At 30.8% G+C, this 17,914-nt stretch overlaps 1 protein-coding gene and 1 long non-coding RNA gene across 2 annotated transcripts; both read right to left on the bottom strand.

Moving 5' to 3' along the window:
- Nucleotides 1-5,046: 5,046 nt before the first annotated feature.
- On the bottom strand, nucleotides 5,047-8,610 carry LOC146939153 (uncharacterized). The gene is made up of 6 exons (XR_015031568.1): nucleotides 8,221-8,610; nucleotides 7,743-7,824; nucleotides 7,591-7,642; nucleotides 7,225-7,281; nucleotides 6,412-6,445; nucleotides 5,047-5,368 (listed from the first exon to the last, which is right to left on the bottom strand). It is a non-coding gene; the product is annotated as an uncharacterized LOC146939153 (long non-coding RNA).
- An 8,063-nt stretch (nucleotides 8,611-16,673) lies between these two features.
- LSH5 (LIGHT-DEPENDENT SHORT HYPOCOTYLS-like protein (DUF640)) lies at nucleotides 16,674-17,914 on the bottom strand. Its single transcript, XM_085752927.1, has one exon. The coding sequence runs from the start codon at nucleotides 17,663-17,665 to the stop codon at nucleotides 16,973-16,975; it is 693 nt and encodes a 230-aa protein (XP_085609053.1). The 5' UTR covers nucleotides 17,666-17,914; the 3' UTR covers nucleotides 16,674-16,972.

The following is a 17,914-nucleotide window of genomic DNA, read 5'->3' as shown; positions in this document are numbered from 1 at the left end:
TGGCATGTGCGAGGACATATATAGTATACTAGTCTTTGCCCCGTGCAACGCACGGGCAAAATGTGGTATATTGTAGTGCGTTGAATTATTGATACTTAACACATTAACAAAATATATAAGATACATTGGCATACATATATATTTGAATATATAGTTATCTTGTAATAACTAACAAATTAAACGAATACCACATCTATCACACCATCGGTACCACATTAATGTCTTTTAATCATCAAATGAACAAAACAATTATATAGATAAATAGAAGAAAAAAGTAATCAAAACAGGTCCTTGTGGACAATGCATTTGCTACCCCTTCATAGCCTCAAAATTATCTGCAAAATAAATGAAAGATACATCTATTTAATTTGTATAGCTTACATAATGATGACTTAAACCTATAATATTCACCTTTTAATAACTATATATTCATACCTTGTATGCCTGCAATCTACAACTTTCCAAATACTTCTAGATAATATATGCTTTTGATTCAAAATACACTATGAGGAGAAGATTCCAAAAGCCTCCGGTGTTTGTTGGAAGCAAATTTTGAAATTAACCTAATGGATGGATAAACAAAGAGTGAGTATTAACATATTTATTAATAATCTTGTTTATGTTTAAAAAGATAAATTTAAAAAGTAAATGGTTAAAGAAATTGAGGCCTGGTTTGTTTACCCATAAGAACAGTTTTTTTATAGAACCCATAAGAATAGTTGTTTCTTTAACATTACTACTGATTCAAACTACACTACGTGGAAGATGATTCCTTAAGCCTCCCGTGTTCCTTGGGGGGATATTTTTGAAATTATCCTAATGAATGGGCAAACAAAAATCATGGCATTTAGCTAAAAAATTGTAGCTGATTGGTCCTTTAAGTTAATTTGGTTTTCTCTAACACATAAGTCCTCTAAGATGTTTGATGAGGATACATGTCACATCATACATTTAACCGCCACATCATCATTTTTGTAACGTTTGGTTAACATAATGACTAAATTGAAAATGTTTACTAACTTAAAAGACTTATGTGTGATCAAAATAACTTAAAAATCAATATGTTACAAACCTCAAATTTAAAGGACCCATGATATAATTTAACCTAAAATACATATAAAACTTATAAGTGGTATAAAATTTAAAGTGCAACGCACGGAATGCTTTTGAACTCTGTTATACTCCTCCCGTTTCAAAATGAGTGTCGTTTTAGGTTGTTACACACATATTAAAAAATGGAATAATGTTGTCCAAAGACATGACACTTTTACTAAAATAACTTTGTTAACTATTGGTTCATTTCCCATCATTATAAATTAAAGTAGAAAATGATACTTTGGAAGTTGTGTGCATAATAATAATTAAGGGTACTATTGGAAAAAGTAATTAATAGTACATGGAAAATTGAGAATGACACTCATTTTGAAACAAATTATTTTTGTTAAAGTGACACTCATTTTGAAACGGAGGGAGTAAAATATATTTTTAATGACACGCATTAATTTAAAATATTAAGAATATAGATGCCCTATAAACCCATGTTTTTTGGGAATATGAAAGTTCATACTTCACGAAATAGAAACTTAAATCAAATATTTATGCTCCCGTGTTTTGGAATTTTGTTCCATTTAAAAAGGGAAATCTAATCCCAATCAATAGAGTTGATTCATTGTGTAATATCTCAAGATATATGACAATCGTGCAATCTCAATGTAACCATGTCTATCCTAATGAACATGTAGTATAAGAAGTGCAAGAGGGTTACATCTACATCACCAATGATGAAACACTACATATGTAAATCTAAATTAAGATAGTAGCATAAATAGATTCTCAAACAATAATGCACATTGAATTTGGTCCTTCGTATATAAACTCCTTTCATGCACCTAACTTCACTTGTACACTAACCAATATACCAAGTCTTCTTACCCAACATTCAACATAGTGCCTTCCTAGTAAATCATATAGCACTTCAAAACAAAAGTTCATTAACCCTCCATAAAATAACATACGCACGGAAAATTTTAAAAGCAAGCATTTGCAATTCCTTTTAAGCTTTAGTTTAAATTTAAAAGAAAGATGTTATTTGGTATGTAGTGAGAGAAGATGCTTTCTGCAAATCATATTAATTAAAGATGGCATACGTTTTAATTTTGAAAAATATATGTTTATGTATGACATAATATTATACTCCCTCCGGTCCTATTTATAAGAGAAATTTGGGTCAACAAAATTTAATGTATCTAGTTAAAAATTCAGTCCAGATACATTAACTTTTGTTGACCTAACTTTCTCTTATAAATAGGACCGGAGGGAGTAGTAAAGAATTGAGATGGTGACAAATGATAGTCAAAGAAGAAAGTAGAGGTTCACACTCTCTTTTTTGTTTGAAATGCTTGATATAAAGTTATTTCACTCACGGGTTAGCTGAGCAATTTAAGCAACGCCGTTGATATTGACTTTAATATTTTATATACGAAGATAAGCACACTATTAAAAAAAAGGGTGATGTTAACTTGTGCCCTAAGGGCACATGTTAAGGAACCCAAAAAGAGTAACTTTGCATTGGAAAACATAATATTTTAACTTTTAAGAAATTGACTACACGGCTGTTGATATGTATATTTCTATAATGAATTCCTTAACATGTGCCCTTGAGGGCACAAGTTAACATTTGCCTTAAATTTTTTTTGATGAATAAACACTTGTGTGAGATGATTGAAAAATGTGGCAAATAACCCAGACTAAATAAAGCCTTATAGCCTGTTTTTGGGAAGGTAAATCGAGAAATTAAAGAATGATTGAACAATATTTATAATAGATAACACAGACTACATAAAACCTGATAGCCCCCATGCTTTTAAGAAGACTTAATAGCACTTTTGGCCCCCTATGTTTGCAAAAATTGCGATTAAGGCCCTCTATCTTTGAAAACTACAAAACCGCCCCTTATGTTTCGTTTTCGTTGCAGTTTTGGCCCCTATGGTCATTTTTGACCTGGTCCACGCTGACATGGCACCCACATCACTTATGTGAGGGGCCAAAATCGCAACTTTGGCAAAAATAGGGGGCCAAAAGTAATATTAAGCCTATTTTTTATTTTTTAATTCATTTTCTTTTTTTTCCATTTTTTTTTGTTTTGAAAAAATTAAAAAAAGAGGGAAAATTAATAAAAATTGAAAATAATGAAAAAAATACTGAAAAAATTTTAAAAAATTGGAAAAATTATTAAGAATGAAAACAAAAATCTGAAAAAAAAAAATTTCGCATGACATGTGTGTATATACATACCACATCATTAAATCATTTTAATAATAAAAAAAACATTAAAAATTGAAAATCTTTTAAAAATAACAAAAAATCAGATTATTTTTTTAAAAAAATAAAAGATTGATTTTTTTAAATTTTAAAAATAACAAAAATCAGATTATTTTTTTCGAAATTTAAAAAATTAGAAAAAGTTCGGATTTTTTTCGATATTTAGAAGATATTTAAAAATAATGGAATTTAATTTTCAAAATAAAAAATTTAGATTTTCTTGCGAAATAAAAAACTGGAAAATATTTAAAATTTTAAAAATCTGGATATATATATTTTTTAAAATCCAATTACAATATGAAAATTAAATTTTGAAAATCATATAATCTGAAGAAAAAAAATCAATTTTAGTTCAAAAGAGATTGGAAGAGCAACTTGAGGTACTCACTTTTTAAATTTTAATGTCTCTTAAATAAGACACTTTTTAAAATTTTACACGCATTAGTAATTCTTTTTACAAAAATATTCCTATGTAATTCAAGCTTCTCAGATTTTTTTCCTAAATTTTTAATTAAACTAAAATCAATTTTTTTCTTCAGATTATATGATTTTTAAAATTTAATTTTTCGATTGTAATTGGATTTAAAAAAAATATATATCCAAATTTTTAAAATTTTAAATATTTTCCAGTTTTTTTTATTTCGCAAAAAAATCTAAACATTTTATTTATTTTGAAAATTAAATTCCAGTATTTTTAAATATCTTCTAAATTTCGAAAAAAAATCCGAACTTTTTTCTGATTTTTTAAATTTCGAAAAAAAATCTAAATGTCTTTTCTGCTTTTTTCTTTTATTTTTCGAAAAAAATAATCTGATTTTTTGTTATTTTTAAAATTTAAAAAAATCAATCTTTTATTTTTTTAAAAAAATAATCTGATTTTTTGTTATTTTTAAAAGATTTTCAGTTTTTAATGTTTTTTTATTATTAAAATAATTTAATGATGTGGTATGTATATACACACATATTATGCGAAATTTTTTTTCCAGATTTTTGTTTTCGTTCTTATTAATTTTTTAAAATTATTTTAGTTTTTTTTCAATTTTTATTAATTTTCCCTCTTTTTTTAATTTTTTCAAAACAAAAAAAAATGGAAAAAAAAGAAAATGAATTTAAAAAAATAAAAAATAGGCTTAATAGCACTTTTGGCCCCCTATGTTTGCAAAAGTTGCGATTTTGGTCCCTCACATAAGTGATGTGGGTGCCATGTCAGCGTGGACCAGGTCAAAAATGACCATGGGGGCCAAAACTGCAACGAAAACGAAACATAAGGGACGGTTTTGTAGTTTTCAAAGATAGGAGGCCTTAATCGCAATTTTTGCAAACATAGGGGGCCAAAAGTGCTATTAAGCCTTTTAAGAAATATAAAACTTTCGATTCAATGATAGCAATGCTACTTGAGACCATCCCTTCAATGACATTTACAAAATTAATACATGCGTGTAGTTCATGTTTAAAACTTTGTAGTCCCCCATGTAATAAGGAATTGAACAAAGATATATTAAACATACTTTTGAAATGTTATGCTTTTGTATAAAAAAACAGTAGGGGAGTAGAAAAATATATTAAACCTATTTTTTCTGTTGAAACCAATACTGCAAAAGTAGTCACTTTAAAATTGGATCCCACAAAACACTCGGATTGAGCTAATAATGATCATTTAAAGAAGGGAAATGTTAACTTGTGCCCTTAGGGCACATGTTAAGAATTCCACTAATAGAAATTATGTATCGGAAATTGTGTTCATTTATTGCTCAAAATGTTTAATATAATCTTTTTACAATAAATTCTTACCATTAATGAAATGACATTAATGCTTAACAGGTGCCCTAAGAGCACAAGTTAACATGACCCTTTAAAGAATAGTAATCATTTACAAAGATTAAAATTCCTAAAATATATACCAACCAAAAAATGCAATCAATGTCTTGTGGTCAGTGTAACTAAAACTTAATAAGATGACAATTAATTGGAAAAACAAAAGTTCCTTCAAATTGCACATCTTCAGTTGCAGTTAATTGCACAGCTACATTACCACGACTTTTGCACACTACAGGAAAACATTTATAGTTTAGTTTGCAATTTATTTGCATAGGCTTGATAAAAGGTAATAATTTTTTGCCCCAAATCAGCCATTGAAAAATGCAGGTAATAATGAATTTGGAAACACCAATTCAATGTCATTTATAAGACATAAGACATTAACAATCATTTAAGACATTAACAATCATAAGACATTAAAAATCATATAAAGAATAATCAAAGGTACTGCAAGTATCTATCTAAAGCTAATTCAACTCTAACCCAAGTTCATTGTAAAACAAATTTCTAAAAGGAAAAAGGATTTAACTAATAGAACATTTTGTAGGTCAAATATGAATAACAATATCTGAATTGATCCCTCCTTTCGAATTTACCAACTAAAAGTAGATCTTAATATGTCAATCTCCTTTTGTAGTTAATTGTACCTTTTTCTTGATGTCTTTTGATTTTCTCATATGTTATTTTGGGCATGGTAAAATTCATTGGTGAGTCACATCCTTTCATGGATTTTGACAAAGTTAGTATTGTATTTCTATTCCTGTAATCTGTTGAGTGATATCATGTAATTGAACCAAGAAAAATTAAAAAGGGCCAAAACTATTTCCTGATTATTAACCTATTTCTTTTGATATCTGTTGTTAGTATTCGTTGAACCTTGAGTCTGTCAAAACTATGTCAATGAGTAAAATAAAATGATCAAGAAGACATGAATGAGTGAAGCCTCAAGCAACATTTTTAAAGAAAACAATATTGCAAGATTGAAAAAAACTGAGCTAAAAAGTGAACATTGAAGCAAGAGTTCTGATACTTGTTTTGTCAATTAGAGGTATAGAAAATTGGATAGAGACTCAAATTGCCTAAGCTATAAAGAATCATTGAATTAATGACATCAATAACAGAAAAGTATAGTCAAATCTTATAAGCTGAGCATCATTATCAATTTGACACAAACTACAAAAAATGACAAAAACAATCAATGAAAGGAACACCAAATGCAAAGACCAATTGAAAGAATCCACAATATATTTGGAAGAATGGAAATATGTATACCTCCAAGTAGTGATCATACCCCATTGCCTCTAAACTGTTCCAATCAGCCATCAAATGAATTAGAGAGCAGACATTTTAGGGATGAATGGAAAGTGATGGAAGGAGAAAACTTACATAATTATGATTGAAGTTACGTTAAATAGCATTCAACAACAACAACAATAAAATTCAATGCTTTCTTATGAAGTGCTTGTTTAAAAGTTTAGCAAGGACATCATGAAATTAATCCATACAAATAAGAAGCCTAATCCAAACAGGCCTAACAACAATTTAGGATCTTACCTTAGTTCATAGAACCACAACAGTCAAAAAGCAAGGACATCATGCAATTAAACCAAACAGGCCCAAAGTTATATAAGACAAACAATTAGAACTCAAAACAGACCCAAAGGAATCAAAAGACTTTAACAATTTACAAAGGCCTTCAATATAAATCAATTTGTTAACTTGTTAAGTGAATTAATACTAAGCTTGTGATGAGAAATACTACCAAATAGAACTCAAAACAGAATAATATTATACTGGGCAATCTTTTTTTTTTTAACAACAAAGAAAATGTCAATATCTTTTTATGTGAAGAAAGTCCATATATGATAAAAGCTAAGATGTATGTCAAGAATCTAATATGCATGTCAAAATGCAATAATGTCCCATATTTGAATGATAACAAAGGTCTCAACCCAATGATAAAAATCTATAAAATGAAGTGAAGAAACATGAACATGTAGCCAAAGGGATTTAATAAAATACAAAGGGATTTAAAAAAATACAAACATAAGAAAAGAGGTTGAAGTGGAATAAAATGAAATCAACCTTTTTGAAATTCAGCTTCTGTCTTTTGGCCTTCTTCGCCTCAGTCAAGCAATCTAACTGATCATCAAGCAAGCAATTACAATCCATTATTAGTTTTTTTGACAAATACAATCCATTATTAGTGAAATCCAGAAAATGACACCACTAATATAATTTCTACAAAAACAACAACCAACAAAACAATAGTAACAAATTCACTGTTTTTTTTTTTATGTATAACAAATTCACTGTTTTCACACATGTATACTAAGAAGATAACACTATGACATTAACCACATTGATACAAAATCACACACAAATGAAAACAGATAAATAAATGCTTATCAATTGTAAAGATAGGGATAGGGATAGGGATAGGGATCTAACCTGTTTACTTGAGCCACATATTGAAAAGATATTTTCAATTCTTTGTTGTTTTCTGAAATGATACACAATTAACATGGTTATAGCAAACAAATCAATATCTATGAAATCAACAAAGAAATAAAAATCAGAATCCAATATATATCTATTGTTACCACTGGATTTTAGGATTTCCCTAAATTGGACTTCACCCCTGCTCCTTTTTGGTTACACTTCACCCCTGCTCCTTTAAGATTGCTTTCATATATCCAACATATTACACAAAAAACAAAAATTTATATTATTTTCAATCTGTCATTCAATAATCTAAAAGAACAAAACCAATGAAGATAAAAGTTTGATACTTACTATTGTTTCTTGAATAATTTATATGAATTTGTGAGTGAAGAAACAAATTTCAAATCATGGTTATCATAAAAAAAAATTAATCAGTTTAATAAACCCCTCCAACATGCATTTTCTTCATTCATGACTTTAAATTAAACCAGTAAATTAATACTATACTTCATCACATCACAACAACTCAAACAAAAACTCTTTCTATAACAAAACCCATAAACAAAAATTAAATACAGTCTTTCAGAAAAACAAAATTTAATTTAGAGAGAGAGAGAGAGAGAGAGAGATAGAGACCTGATTATGTTGTCGCCATCGAGAGAAAGAGAGACGGAGTGATTGTGGCGATGGAGGGATAGCGAAAATCGGCGGAAGAGGAGGTTTGCGGAGAGAAGATTGGATGATGAGTTTTGTGAGGATTGAGAGAAATCAGAGCTATTGATTCATGAGATAAAAGAATAGATTAATGAGAGAGATGAAATGGTGAGACAAAAAATATAGAGTGAGTGGTGCTAGAGAGATTGGAGGAGAGAGGAGGGTGCGAGAGACTCTTCTTTGAGAAGAAGAGAGAGAGTAGTTGGTGATAAAAGAGGGAAATTGAAATTTGAAACATAGTGTGAAGGAGAAAGGAAGAAGGAAAGGGATTTGGCTTTGTAAAGCCATGTAAGGTGCTGCAATTCAGACTTTCTGCAAAAGGGAGGAAGAGAAGTCTTTTTCACCTTGCCATTTTTGTTGAGTGAGAGAACTGGGCCATATAGCTTTTGGGCCTTTTTTGAAAATGACTTTTGTTTTTTACTTAAAAACAGACCCCATTTTCTTGCTTCTTGGAGGGAAATTATAATTTTCAAATTCCTTGTGTAAAAATGAATGAGAATGATTTTAAAAATTTGAAAAAATGATGAAAATGATGTTTCTTGATCATGAATGCTAAAAGTGGTTAAAATTTGAACTTTTGAAAATGATGATTTGGCAAGGATGGCTTAAGAATGTGACACATAGGATTAGAGGTCTAAAAATTGTTCCTCCTTTGTATATTATTAAGATTAAGATTAAGATTAAGATAGTATTGAGCAATGCTTTTTTTTTTTTTTTTGAGAGAAGTATTGAGCAATGCTATCAATGAGAAATATATCTTATACTTTTTTATATGTCCCGAGTATGACTGTACTTGCTTGAAATTTTGACTATGAAGCATTTAATTGTTGATAAAATAATCAACATGAAAACAAAGAATTTTTTTTATTGTTGTATAAGACAAAGCAAGAAAAACAACAAAAATTTACGGCAAACTAAAATCCTGATAACGGTGATATAAAATGGAGTCTAAACCTCTAAAATGTCTTAGGAGGGATATGTATGACAGAGTATTGTACCAAGCTAGTGTGAACTGTGAATTCATATTCCATAATTGAAGAGCATCTTTTAAAAAACTAATGAGTAAGAATATCATATCTTTGATGAAATAAAATAGAATTATTTCATTAAGTGTAGTTGGACAATGGATTGAGGAAACGTATAAATCAACCCCGCTTTTGTTTAGTAAGCAAATTATTTCATAGGATGACACCATCAGATTCTTTTTTTTTTTTGAAGGAACCATAGGATTCTTTATCAACATCTATTAATTAAAAAGTCCTACAATAATAACGACCCGTGACATACATTATAGGTGTAAATAATCAATTTAGTTGTCATTCTCTGATGATACATTCTAGCTGGTACAAAGTACAATAACAATACCACCTACATTCATATTTCGAGTGTCTGATAGAACATTCATATTTTGAGTAATACATGAAACTAAAGTGAATTAATTAAGTTTTTTATTTTTAGAGAAATACTTAATTAAGTTTTGGTCTAGATATGTATGAAAGGGTTTCAACTAATGTGAGGTCACACAATAGGATCATCATCAAATTTTCCATAATAATAGAATTGCACTTAGAGTCAACTCTAAGCTCTTATAATTTTACTTTAGTTTTGGATGTGTTTACGGAACATATCCAAGAGCTAGCAATGAGATGTATTTTTTTTGCAGATGATGTAGTCATGGTTGGAAAGTCGAGGGAGGAATTGAATGGAAAGTTAGAGACTATGAGACAAGCCTTAGAAGTGTATAACTTCCGCCTGAGTAGAAACAAGATATAACATATGGAATGCAATTTTAGCAAAAGGCATAATATTTCTACCTTAGAAGTGAAAGTTTGAGAACATATCATACCACAGGTTACACAATTTAAATATTTGGGGTCTGTACAGCACAACGAAGAAAGTAAAGCAAATGTAAATAATAAATTTTAAGATGAGTGGTTGAAAGGCAGAAGAGTCTTAAGTGATTTATGTGATACGAAAGTACCACTCAAGTTTGAAGGTAGGGGTCAACTATAAAATCAACGATGTTGTGTTATAGAAAAGAATATTGGATGGTGAAGAACCAATGCGAGAACAAAATAAGTGTAACAGAGATAAAGATGATGTTTTGGTTGTGTGGTACGTCTGGACAAGATATTATTATAAATGACAATATTAGAGTGTGTGAGAGAGAGATGGGTAAAAAGATGATAGAAAATAAACTTTGGTAGGTAGTAGATACGCTAATATATTCCGCTTTTTTAATGAGCATGAAAAACAAAATTTGATAACTTCTTAGAAGGAACTCTTTTTTTTGGTACAAAAGAGGGCTTGAGGCTCAAAAGAAAAAAAAAAATAAGTTACACGCAGATTCCTAAGCATGCAAGTTCCAAAAATATCATCAAAAATAAGTCTTTGAAGTTCACTAGGTGGAGACTCCAATACAAACAAATTCCAAAAATCTAAGGATAGGGCTAAAATTTGCCAGCCAGTCAGCACATCTGTTGCCTTCCCACCAAGTGTGAATAACTTGAGTATGCCAATCTCGATGAAGGATCTCCTGAATATGCCGAACCAGAAAAGGGATGGTTTCATTGATCTTACAATTGTTAGTAACCATATCAATAAGCACTTTCGAGTCACTCTCAACAATCATATGAGATAAACCCTCACTCCAAGCCATATCAAGCCCCAGATAAAGACACTACATCTCAGCATGCGGAGCATCACAAGCTCCAATTTTGTGACTAAAGCCCTTAATCCATCTTCCATTAGATTGACATAAAATTCCGCCTCACCCAGCAAGCACCCCTTTAACTTTACACGCTTCATCACAATTGAGTTTCATCCAACCATCTGAAAGTCTCTTCCATCCAATATACACAGTTTCCCTTTCATGAAGATTGGCTTTCAAATGATCTTGAGAGACTTCATTTATGGATATGATGAACTTTTTGATTACATAAGTTGGATTATATAGAAGGAAAAATTTCTTTGACCCTATGATAATATAATGACTTGAATGTTATGCACATAATATTAATTAAAATTAGGATACTTACTTTTTTTGACAAAAGAAAATATAATTAATACTGTATTTTAAAATAGGAAATACCATATATTTTAGGATATTTTTTTCCGTCAAGTGTGACACCGATTTTAAAGAATCATTGTTCAAGTAAAATCACTCTACACGATTAACCCCACTCTTAATAATAGGGGACACTTTTTCCACACTTTCAATTATTGGATTTGGTCCTCTGATTTCTTGATCTCTTACAAGCTTTCTCACTTCTTTGTCCCCTTAATGGTTTCAACGTCACTATATATACACTACTATATATTTTATTCTAGCTCAACATCACTCCCACCGTGCAAAATATTTCTCTATACCATACTCATTCAAATAATGGACCATAGAAAGAGGGGAAAAACCATAACCTTAGAGAGACAAAGGCAGGGTCCAAGTATATGCAGACATATTTTTGCACGCAAAAGATATATCCAAAAATTTACTGTCACAAAATATGCAAAAAAAGAGCAAAATCTAATGAGGCCACCACATTATCTCACTGACCAATTGAAAAAAGAAATTTGTTGAGATTTAATGATTGATGATTCTTCCCAAGTTTCAAAAAATCAATTACACAATTCAAAAGGTAACAACAAGGGTACTCAATTCCAACAGTTTAGTGTAGTACTATATTGTAGGGGCCCTTTTTCAGCTAGAAAACTTTTCCAATTTTACAAGTCACAATCCATCCATTTTTGTACTACTACTATTAATTGTATGAACAAGTGCACCGATTTTTGTTTAAAAAATGTGGACGTAAAATATATGGTTCAAAATGTTGTATGTTTGGGTCACTATACCCTACAGTGTTACTGTTTTCTACGTTTATTTATGTGACTGTAGACAATGGCATGTGGGATGGGTTGGACCTCCTTTTTGCTATGGCTAAAGCTATGTATAAATTTCATCAAATTTCAATTAATTGTGGTTTTTAGCAGTACTATAGTATTCAATTTAGGTGTTTGTGTATTGTATATTTGTATTGGTATAAAAATAATCTGAATTTTATGATATGACTATGAGTGTCGGCTGGCTGGAGAACTTAAGTGTAATTTTGACTTTTTGTATTGGTCCACAAATAATTAGACATTAGAATTTCTCAAGGTTGTAAAAAGAACCGAAAATGGATTAAATGCACCCTTAATGCACATACCTCTTGTTATGGTCGATTGTTTGAAGATGTTGAGACTCTTCTAAACATTTAACTTTAACTTTAATGGTTTAACTGAAATGCACTTCTATTTATCAATTTCTCTTTAATGAGTAATTACTGTAATGTGCACTAAAGGAGAAATTTTCACTAAATTTATTTAGGATTCTTAGAGTGTCCCATGACACTTGTTAACATTACCCTTTAAATAAAATAAAAAACATGGGAAAAAAACCAACATGTTTTTATTGTTGTTGGAATGAAGCAGCAAAACACATTTTAGATGGCTAGTCTCAAAGTGGGGCGCCCAATTATTATGGTGATCGGGGTATCAGCAAAGCCGACTCAAGGGTAAGACCACTAAAACCTTCACTTTAGACTCACAAACAAAAAATATATTTTTTCTTTTCTTTAGGGACCACTTACAATTATAAATTATTGCACCGTAACCCATTTGGGGATCTAGCGGTTGACTTGGGACCTTAGAGTATGCTTATCTCAATGTCTCATGGTCGATTTTCACTTGTGCCAATTTCGGTAGACAAAGTCCATAAAGAACTATGCTCTAGCTTTAAATAGGCCCCTACAAGTGGACGATGGAATTTGACCCTTCGGATTAGTCGGCTCTTAGGCTGGATACCAAGTTTTCAAAAAGAAAAATTTATTGCATCGGCCTAGGCATCTTTCATCCAAAGGATGGCGGTTGAAGTGAAGATAACAAAAACACTAGAGGTTATTCGAAACAGGAAATATATATTGAAGTGCGTCTTAGGGTGTATAGTGGTGTGCGATTAGAGTGAGACAGCTAAAGAATGATAATCAGAATTGTAGTGTCAAAATGACATTGAGGCAGGGATAATCGTTATTTTCTTTGTTCTAATGACAACTTAACAGCGAAATTTACACACACAAAATGTCAAGAAATATAAAATTGCTAATTCAACTCCGCAACACATATTTGATGTTCCTACAATTTTTACCATATGAGTTGTACTTAGAGAACATAATCACCTTTTTATATACCAATGCAGAATTGTTTTGGTTTATATCTATCTAAAATACTATTAAAGCTCAAGTACATATATATTCTTTGTCCAAAGCATAATGCTAATAAACGACACTATTCAAATTGGTGTTTGTCTAGGAGAATCACAAGAAGCAGGTGCATTAAGAATAAGGCAAAAATCAACCCCACGTCCCCTCCTAAATCTAAAATACTATTCCCACCCTACCCACCAGAAAACCCTCTCTCTCCACTCCCCTCCCCTCATAAATGAAGTATAATGTGCAATAACCAATGCACATATTGCTACTCCCATTTTATGTGACGACAAATAAGGAAAAATCTCAGAACTCAAGTAGGATTCTCTTCCCCTTATCAACCTTGTGATACTGCTCATTGGCACTTATTTCTGTTCAGAATTCCGTGTCCCACGCAACAGTATCTCAAGACATAAATAATAAATAATAAAGGCTTAAAAACAAAAATACCAAACTTAGTGCACTTCATATCTCGTCGTACGATATATTAATGACGGTAAAACTGGAATGCCACATAACAGGTAAAAAAATAAAAATTGGAATGTGGATTTTTTTTTGTAGTGACAGATTAATATTCGTTTGATCAAAATTGGACATTATAATCTCAAGATTAATATTTTGAATTTAATAGTTAAATCAACATTTTTTGGACCATCGATCACCACTAGAAATTTGTTAATTTCCTGCGGATTAAGGAGTAGAGGGAATAGTTTAGCTCATGTAAATTACACATGAAAATGAAAAATGTGATCTATTAAACTGTCATCATTCAAATTCATTTTATCTAAATTTTCACGCGTTTCTCTCTCTTGATGAATGATGAGAGATCACACTTAACTCTCTCATGTATAAATTGTACATAATAGGATGCACAAATGGTAGATATTTGGATCCCTTTACAATTTGGTTCAAGTTTTGATGCTTGACCGACGCATACAAAAACACATTTGTTGAGAGATATCAATCCCTTAAATAGATGTCAGTAAGTCAATGAAACTAGTCTCCACAGTTACATGCGAATGATGCCTTTGTTTTACCCAAAAAATTATACATAAGAGGATTCATTCTCATATACAACGTTGACATGTAAACAAGAATATTAAGTAATCGAATGTAATCACTGTTTTTTCATTAATTTGTTTATGGAGGGTTATATAAAATATTTTTTCCTTTTTGACTTCTCTAGTGATCGAAATGGTTAAAGTGGCCACCGCACATAATAAAGAAAAAACAAAAAATAAAGTGAGAAAATAAAGTTCCCCATACGAAATTATGTGGATCTAGAAAAGGCCAGAAAGCGAAAGTTCTTGTTAAATATGAATATTTCTTTTATGGAGAGAGAAGTTGAAAAATAATGCCAGAAAAAGAAGTACCAAACAAGAAAGCAATACAAAGAAATAATTTCGATACATTATCATGAGTAGATGAATCATGATTTTAGTGGAAATATGGGTCCAAAAATATTCTCAATTGAAATTTGTGGAATTTAGTTTTGTTTTGGAGGGAACTGGTGGGTCTTTGCTATAATAACAAATAGAACATAATTGTATCCTAGTTATAATAATACAAATGATTAATACAAAAATATAGAATGTAATAAGGGCTACGGTTGGTTGTTAATCCTTTTCACACTTAGGTGGTGGTTACCCAAATAAAATATGAGTAGCAATCACAAGGCATCACTTTATTTTTCTTTGATGCTTGTAGGCTACTTATCTTTTAGTAGGTGTTGTTGTCACGGAAAGATATGTCAATTATAGGTATCATAGGAGAGAGAAACAATGGTGGTGAATACTAATAGGGTTAAATTAAGTGTAGATTTACACTAGGACTGAGTTTAACAAAATCACGATGAGATCGGGATTTTGTTAACACCTTAAGATGTCATTTTTGTTAAAATTGTGATAGGTCATCGTGACCTGCTGTTCAGACTGTGAATCTAAATATAAACTAAACTAATTCTTAAATTTGTAGTCATTGTCTGAGTGAGATGACGAAATATTATGTAAGAGTTACGTTTAGGATATGATATATAATTTGTTAAACGAATTAACCATTAACATTTGTCTATAAAAATGTTAAAACCTAACTAGGCCAAAGACAAATAAGAAAATAAGCCAAATTTGAAAACTCAGAAAACAAAATCATAGAACAAAAACAACATCTTAGAACAAAGATGTAAGAAAAGGGCACCTGAAACAGATGTGGAAAATAAAAAGTTTTGAGAAATGATAAACTAGTGCACGTGTGTTTTTATCATTGCTTATAGATTGAGGCCAGCAGATTCAGAAAATGCCCCGGGGACCATATGAATAGTACTCAATTTGAAGAGTTAGATCTTCTTATTGACTTGTTTTGTGTTGCTACACTTCTTTTATTAGCAGCATCACCACTAAAACAGACAGAGAGGAAGGGGTATAATTAACTATGATTATCTATCTTTTAAAAATAATTATGATCATAATCATGATTATGGAAGGGTCATTATACCCTAGTCTAGATATACTGTTTTGTAAGAATGACAATCACAGATAAAGACATATCATTGTGATATTTCTTTCCATTGTTTAAATTTCAACAAATTAATTGATATACATCAAAGTTCACACCAAGGGAGCTTCTCCATGTGAAGACAAAATTAATATGAAATGTCATTATGAAAGAAGAGGAGTAATGATATGCTTGCTAATTACATAATGAGAATAGAATGTATACATCTCATAAAAATTAATGTATACAAATTAACAAACATTTTTTTAGCTTACTCATTATGCTTAAATAAGAGTGTTATAATATATTTTAATTTTAAAAAAAATAGTAAGTATTTGAACTCACCCTTCCACCCTAACAATAAACCCAAAACCAGCAAGAAAAACAAAGAATATGAATTTAAAAAAATGAACATGAAAAATGCTCTTGGAGTATTTTATTCTGACAGTAAGCTTATTCTTATAACAAGTTCCAACAATAATAACAATATTAATAAGGATTCATATCATATAATGATATATATAGATTTACCATAGTGCATTGAGGTATTCAAAACAATTAACATTCACTCCTTCTTCATAACAAAACCAAAACAACAAGAAACAAAATAGGAGCAAAGATATTAAATGAAAAACCAATAGCATCTAAAGAAAATTAATAGGGAATAATTATTAAGAATCTTACTAAATGCCAGCTTGCTCAAGATATATCTGATACATGGAATGATCATGAGAATTGAGCTAAGAGACATACAGAATCAAACAATAATAATATATATACACCTAAATTTTGTTGATGAAAAATAGGCATAATAATATTAATGATAAATATGTAACTTAATAATAACCTTTAATCACATTTAATTTTCTTAGAATTAAAACTAAAAACATAAAATAAAATAAAATAAAAAATGAGGAAAATAAATATAATAAAATTTAAAATTACTATACTGTGGTAGTGGTGGCAGTACTAAAATCAGTTGTAGAAGTTGTAGCACCACCACTACCACCAATATCACCTGCACCACCGTTACCACCACCACCACCACCATCATCATTCCCACCACCACCACTACTACTACCCACAGCTGCAACCGTCACTGCAGGTCTCTTCCTTTTCTTCTTCTCATAAGGAATCCCTCTAGCTTTAGCCTGTCCTTCCCTTACTTCCCTCAGGTAAATTCTCACAGCTTTAGCACCGAACGGATTAGACTCAGGACGGCCTCCGTTTTCTTCGTAGGCCGCTCTGAGTCTTCCGATCAACGCGTCCAAACTCCCCCATGCCTGTTTTAAAGGACAGGCGCAGGGAGCAGGTGGATTCGGGTGTCCAAAATACGGACACCCGGATAAATGAACTTTAGTCTTCCCAAACTGATCAAGATATTTTAAAAACTCGATCACGTGTGCTCCACTGCATCGTACAAGTGTCAATGGTGGCTTGTGGTTTTGTAGGTATTGTAAGAAAGTGTTCCAGTCTCGACGTTTTTGTGATTCGTAACGGCTTGGTGGTGCTGGTGGTGGTGCTGGTGAAGATCCCTCCGGTTGTACGATAACCGGAGGAGGAGAAGTTGTTGTCGTTGTTGTTGACGATGGAAGTTGTTCTGAGGGGGCTCCTGCTCCCTCAGAAGATGGATCCATGATGGTGGAGAATATGTAGAAGGTGGTATTAAATTAGGGTATCTAATTTATAAGCTTTTTGTGATTTTTTGCTTGTGGTGTGAAATGGTAGAGTTGTGTTGTTGTAAATGAGAGTGGTTTTTGTGTTTCACGGGGAAAGGGTTTCTTTTTCTGGTTTTGGTGTGAAGAAGGGAGCGTTTAGGGGTTTTGAGAGTGAGAAAGAAAAAAAGGAAGAAAAAAAAAAATGAGAATTTTGTATTAGAGAGAGAG

This window comes from Medicago sativa, chromosome 3 (assembly GCF_051527215.1).
Source record: "Medicago sativa cultivar Bolivia chromosome 3, Bolivia_mono, whole genome shotgun sequence".
In the NCBI taxonomy this organism is placed as follows: Eukaryota; Viridiplantae; Streptophyta; class Magnoliopsida; order Fabales; family Fabaceae; genus Medicago; species Medicago sativa.
Note: the sequence above shows the minus strand (reverse complement) of the source record. Positions and strands in the feature narration are given on the sequence as shown.

Excerpts from the sequence above, each read along its gene's own strand:
- LSH5 (XM_085752927.1), bottom strand. The coding sequence starts at position 17,665 with ATGGATCCATCTTCTGAGGGAGCAGGAGCCCCCTCAGAACAACTTCCA.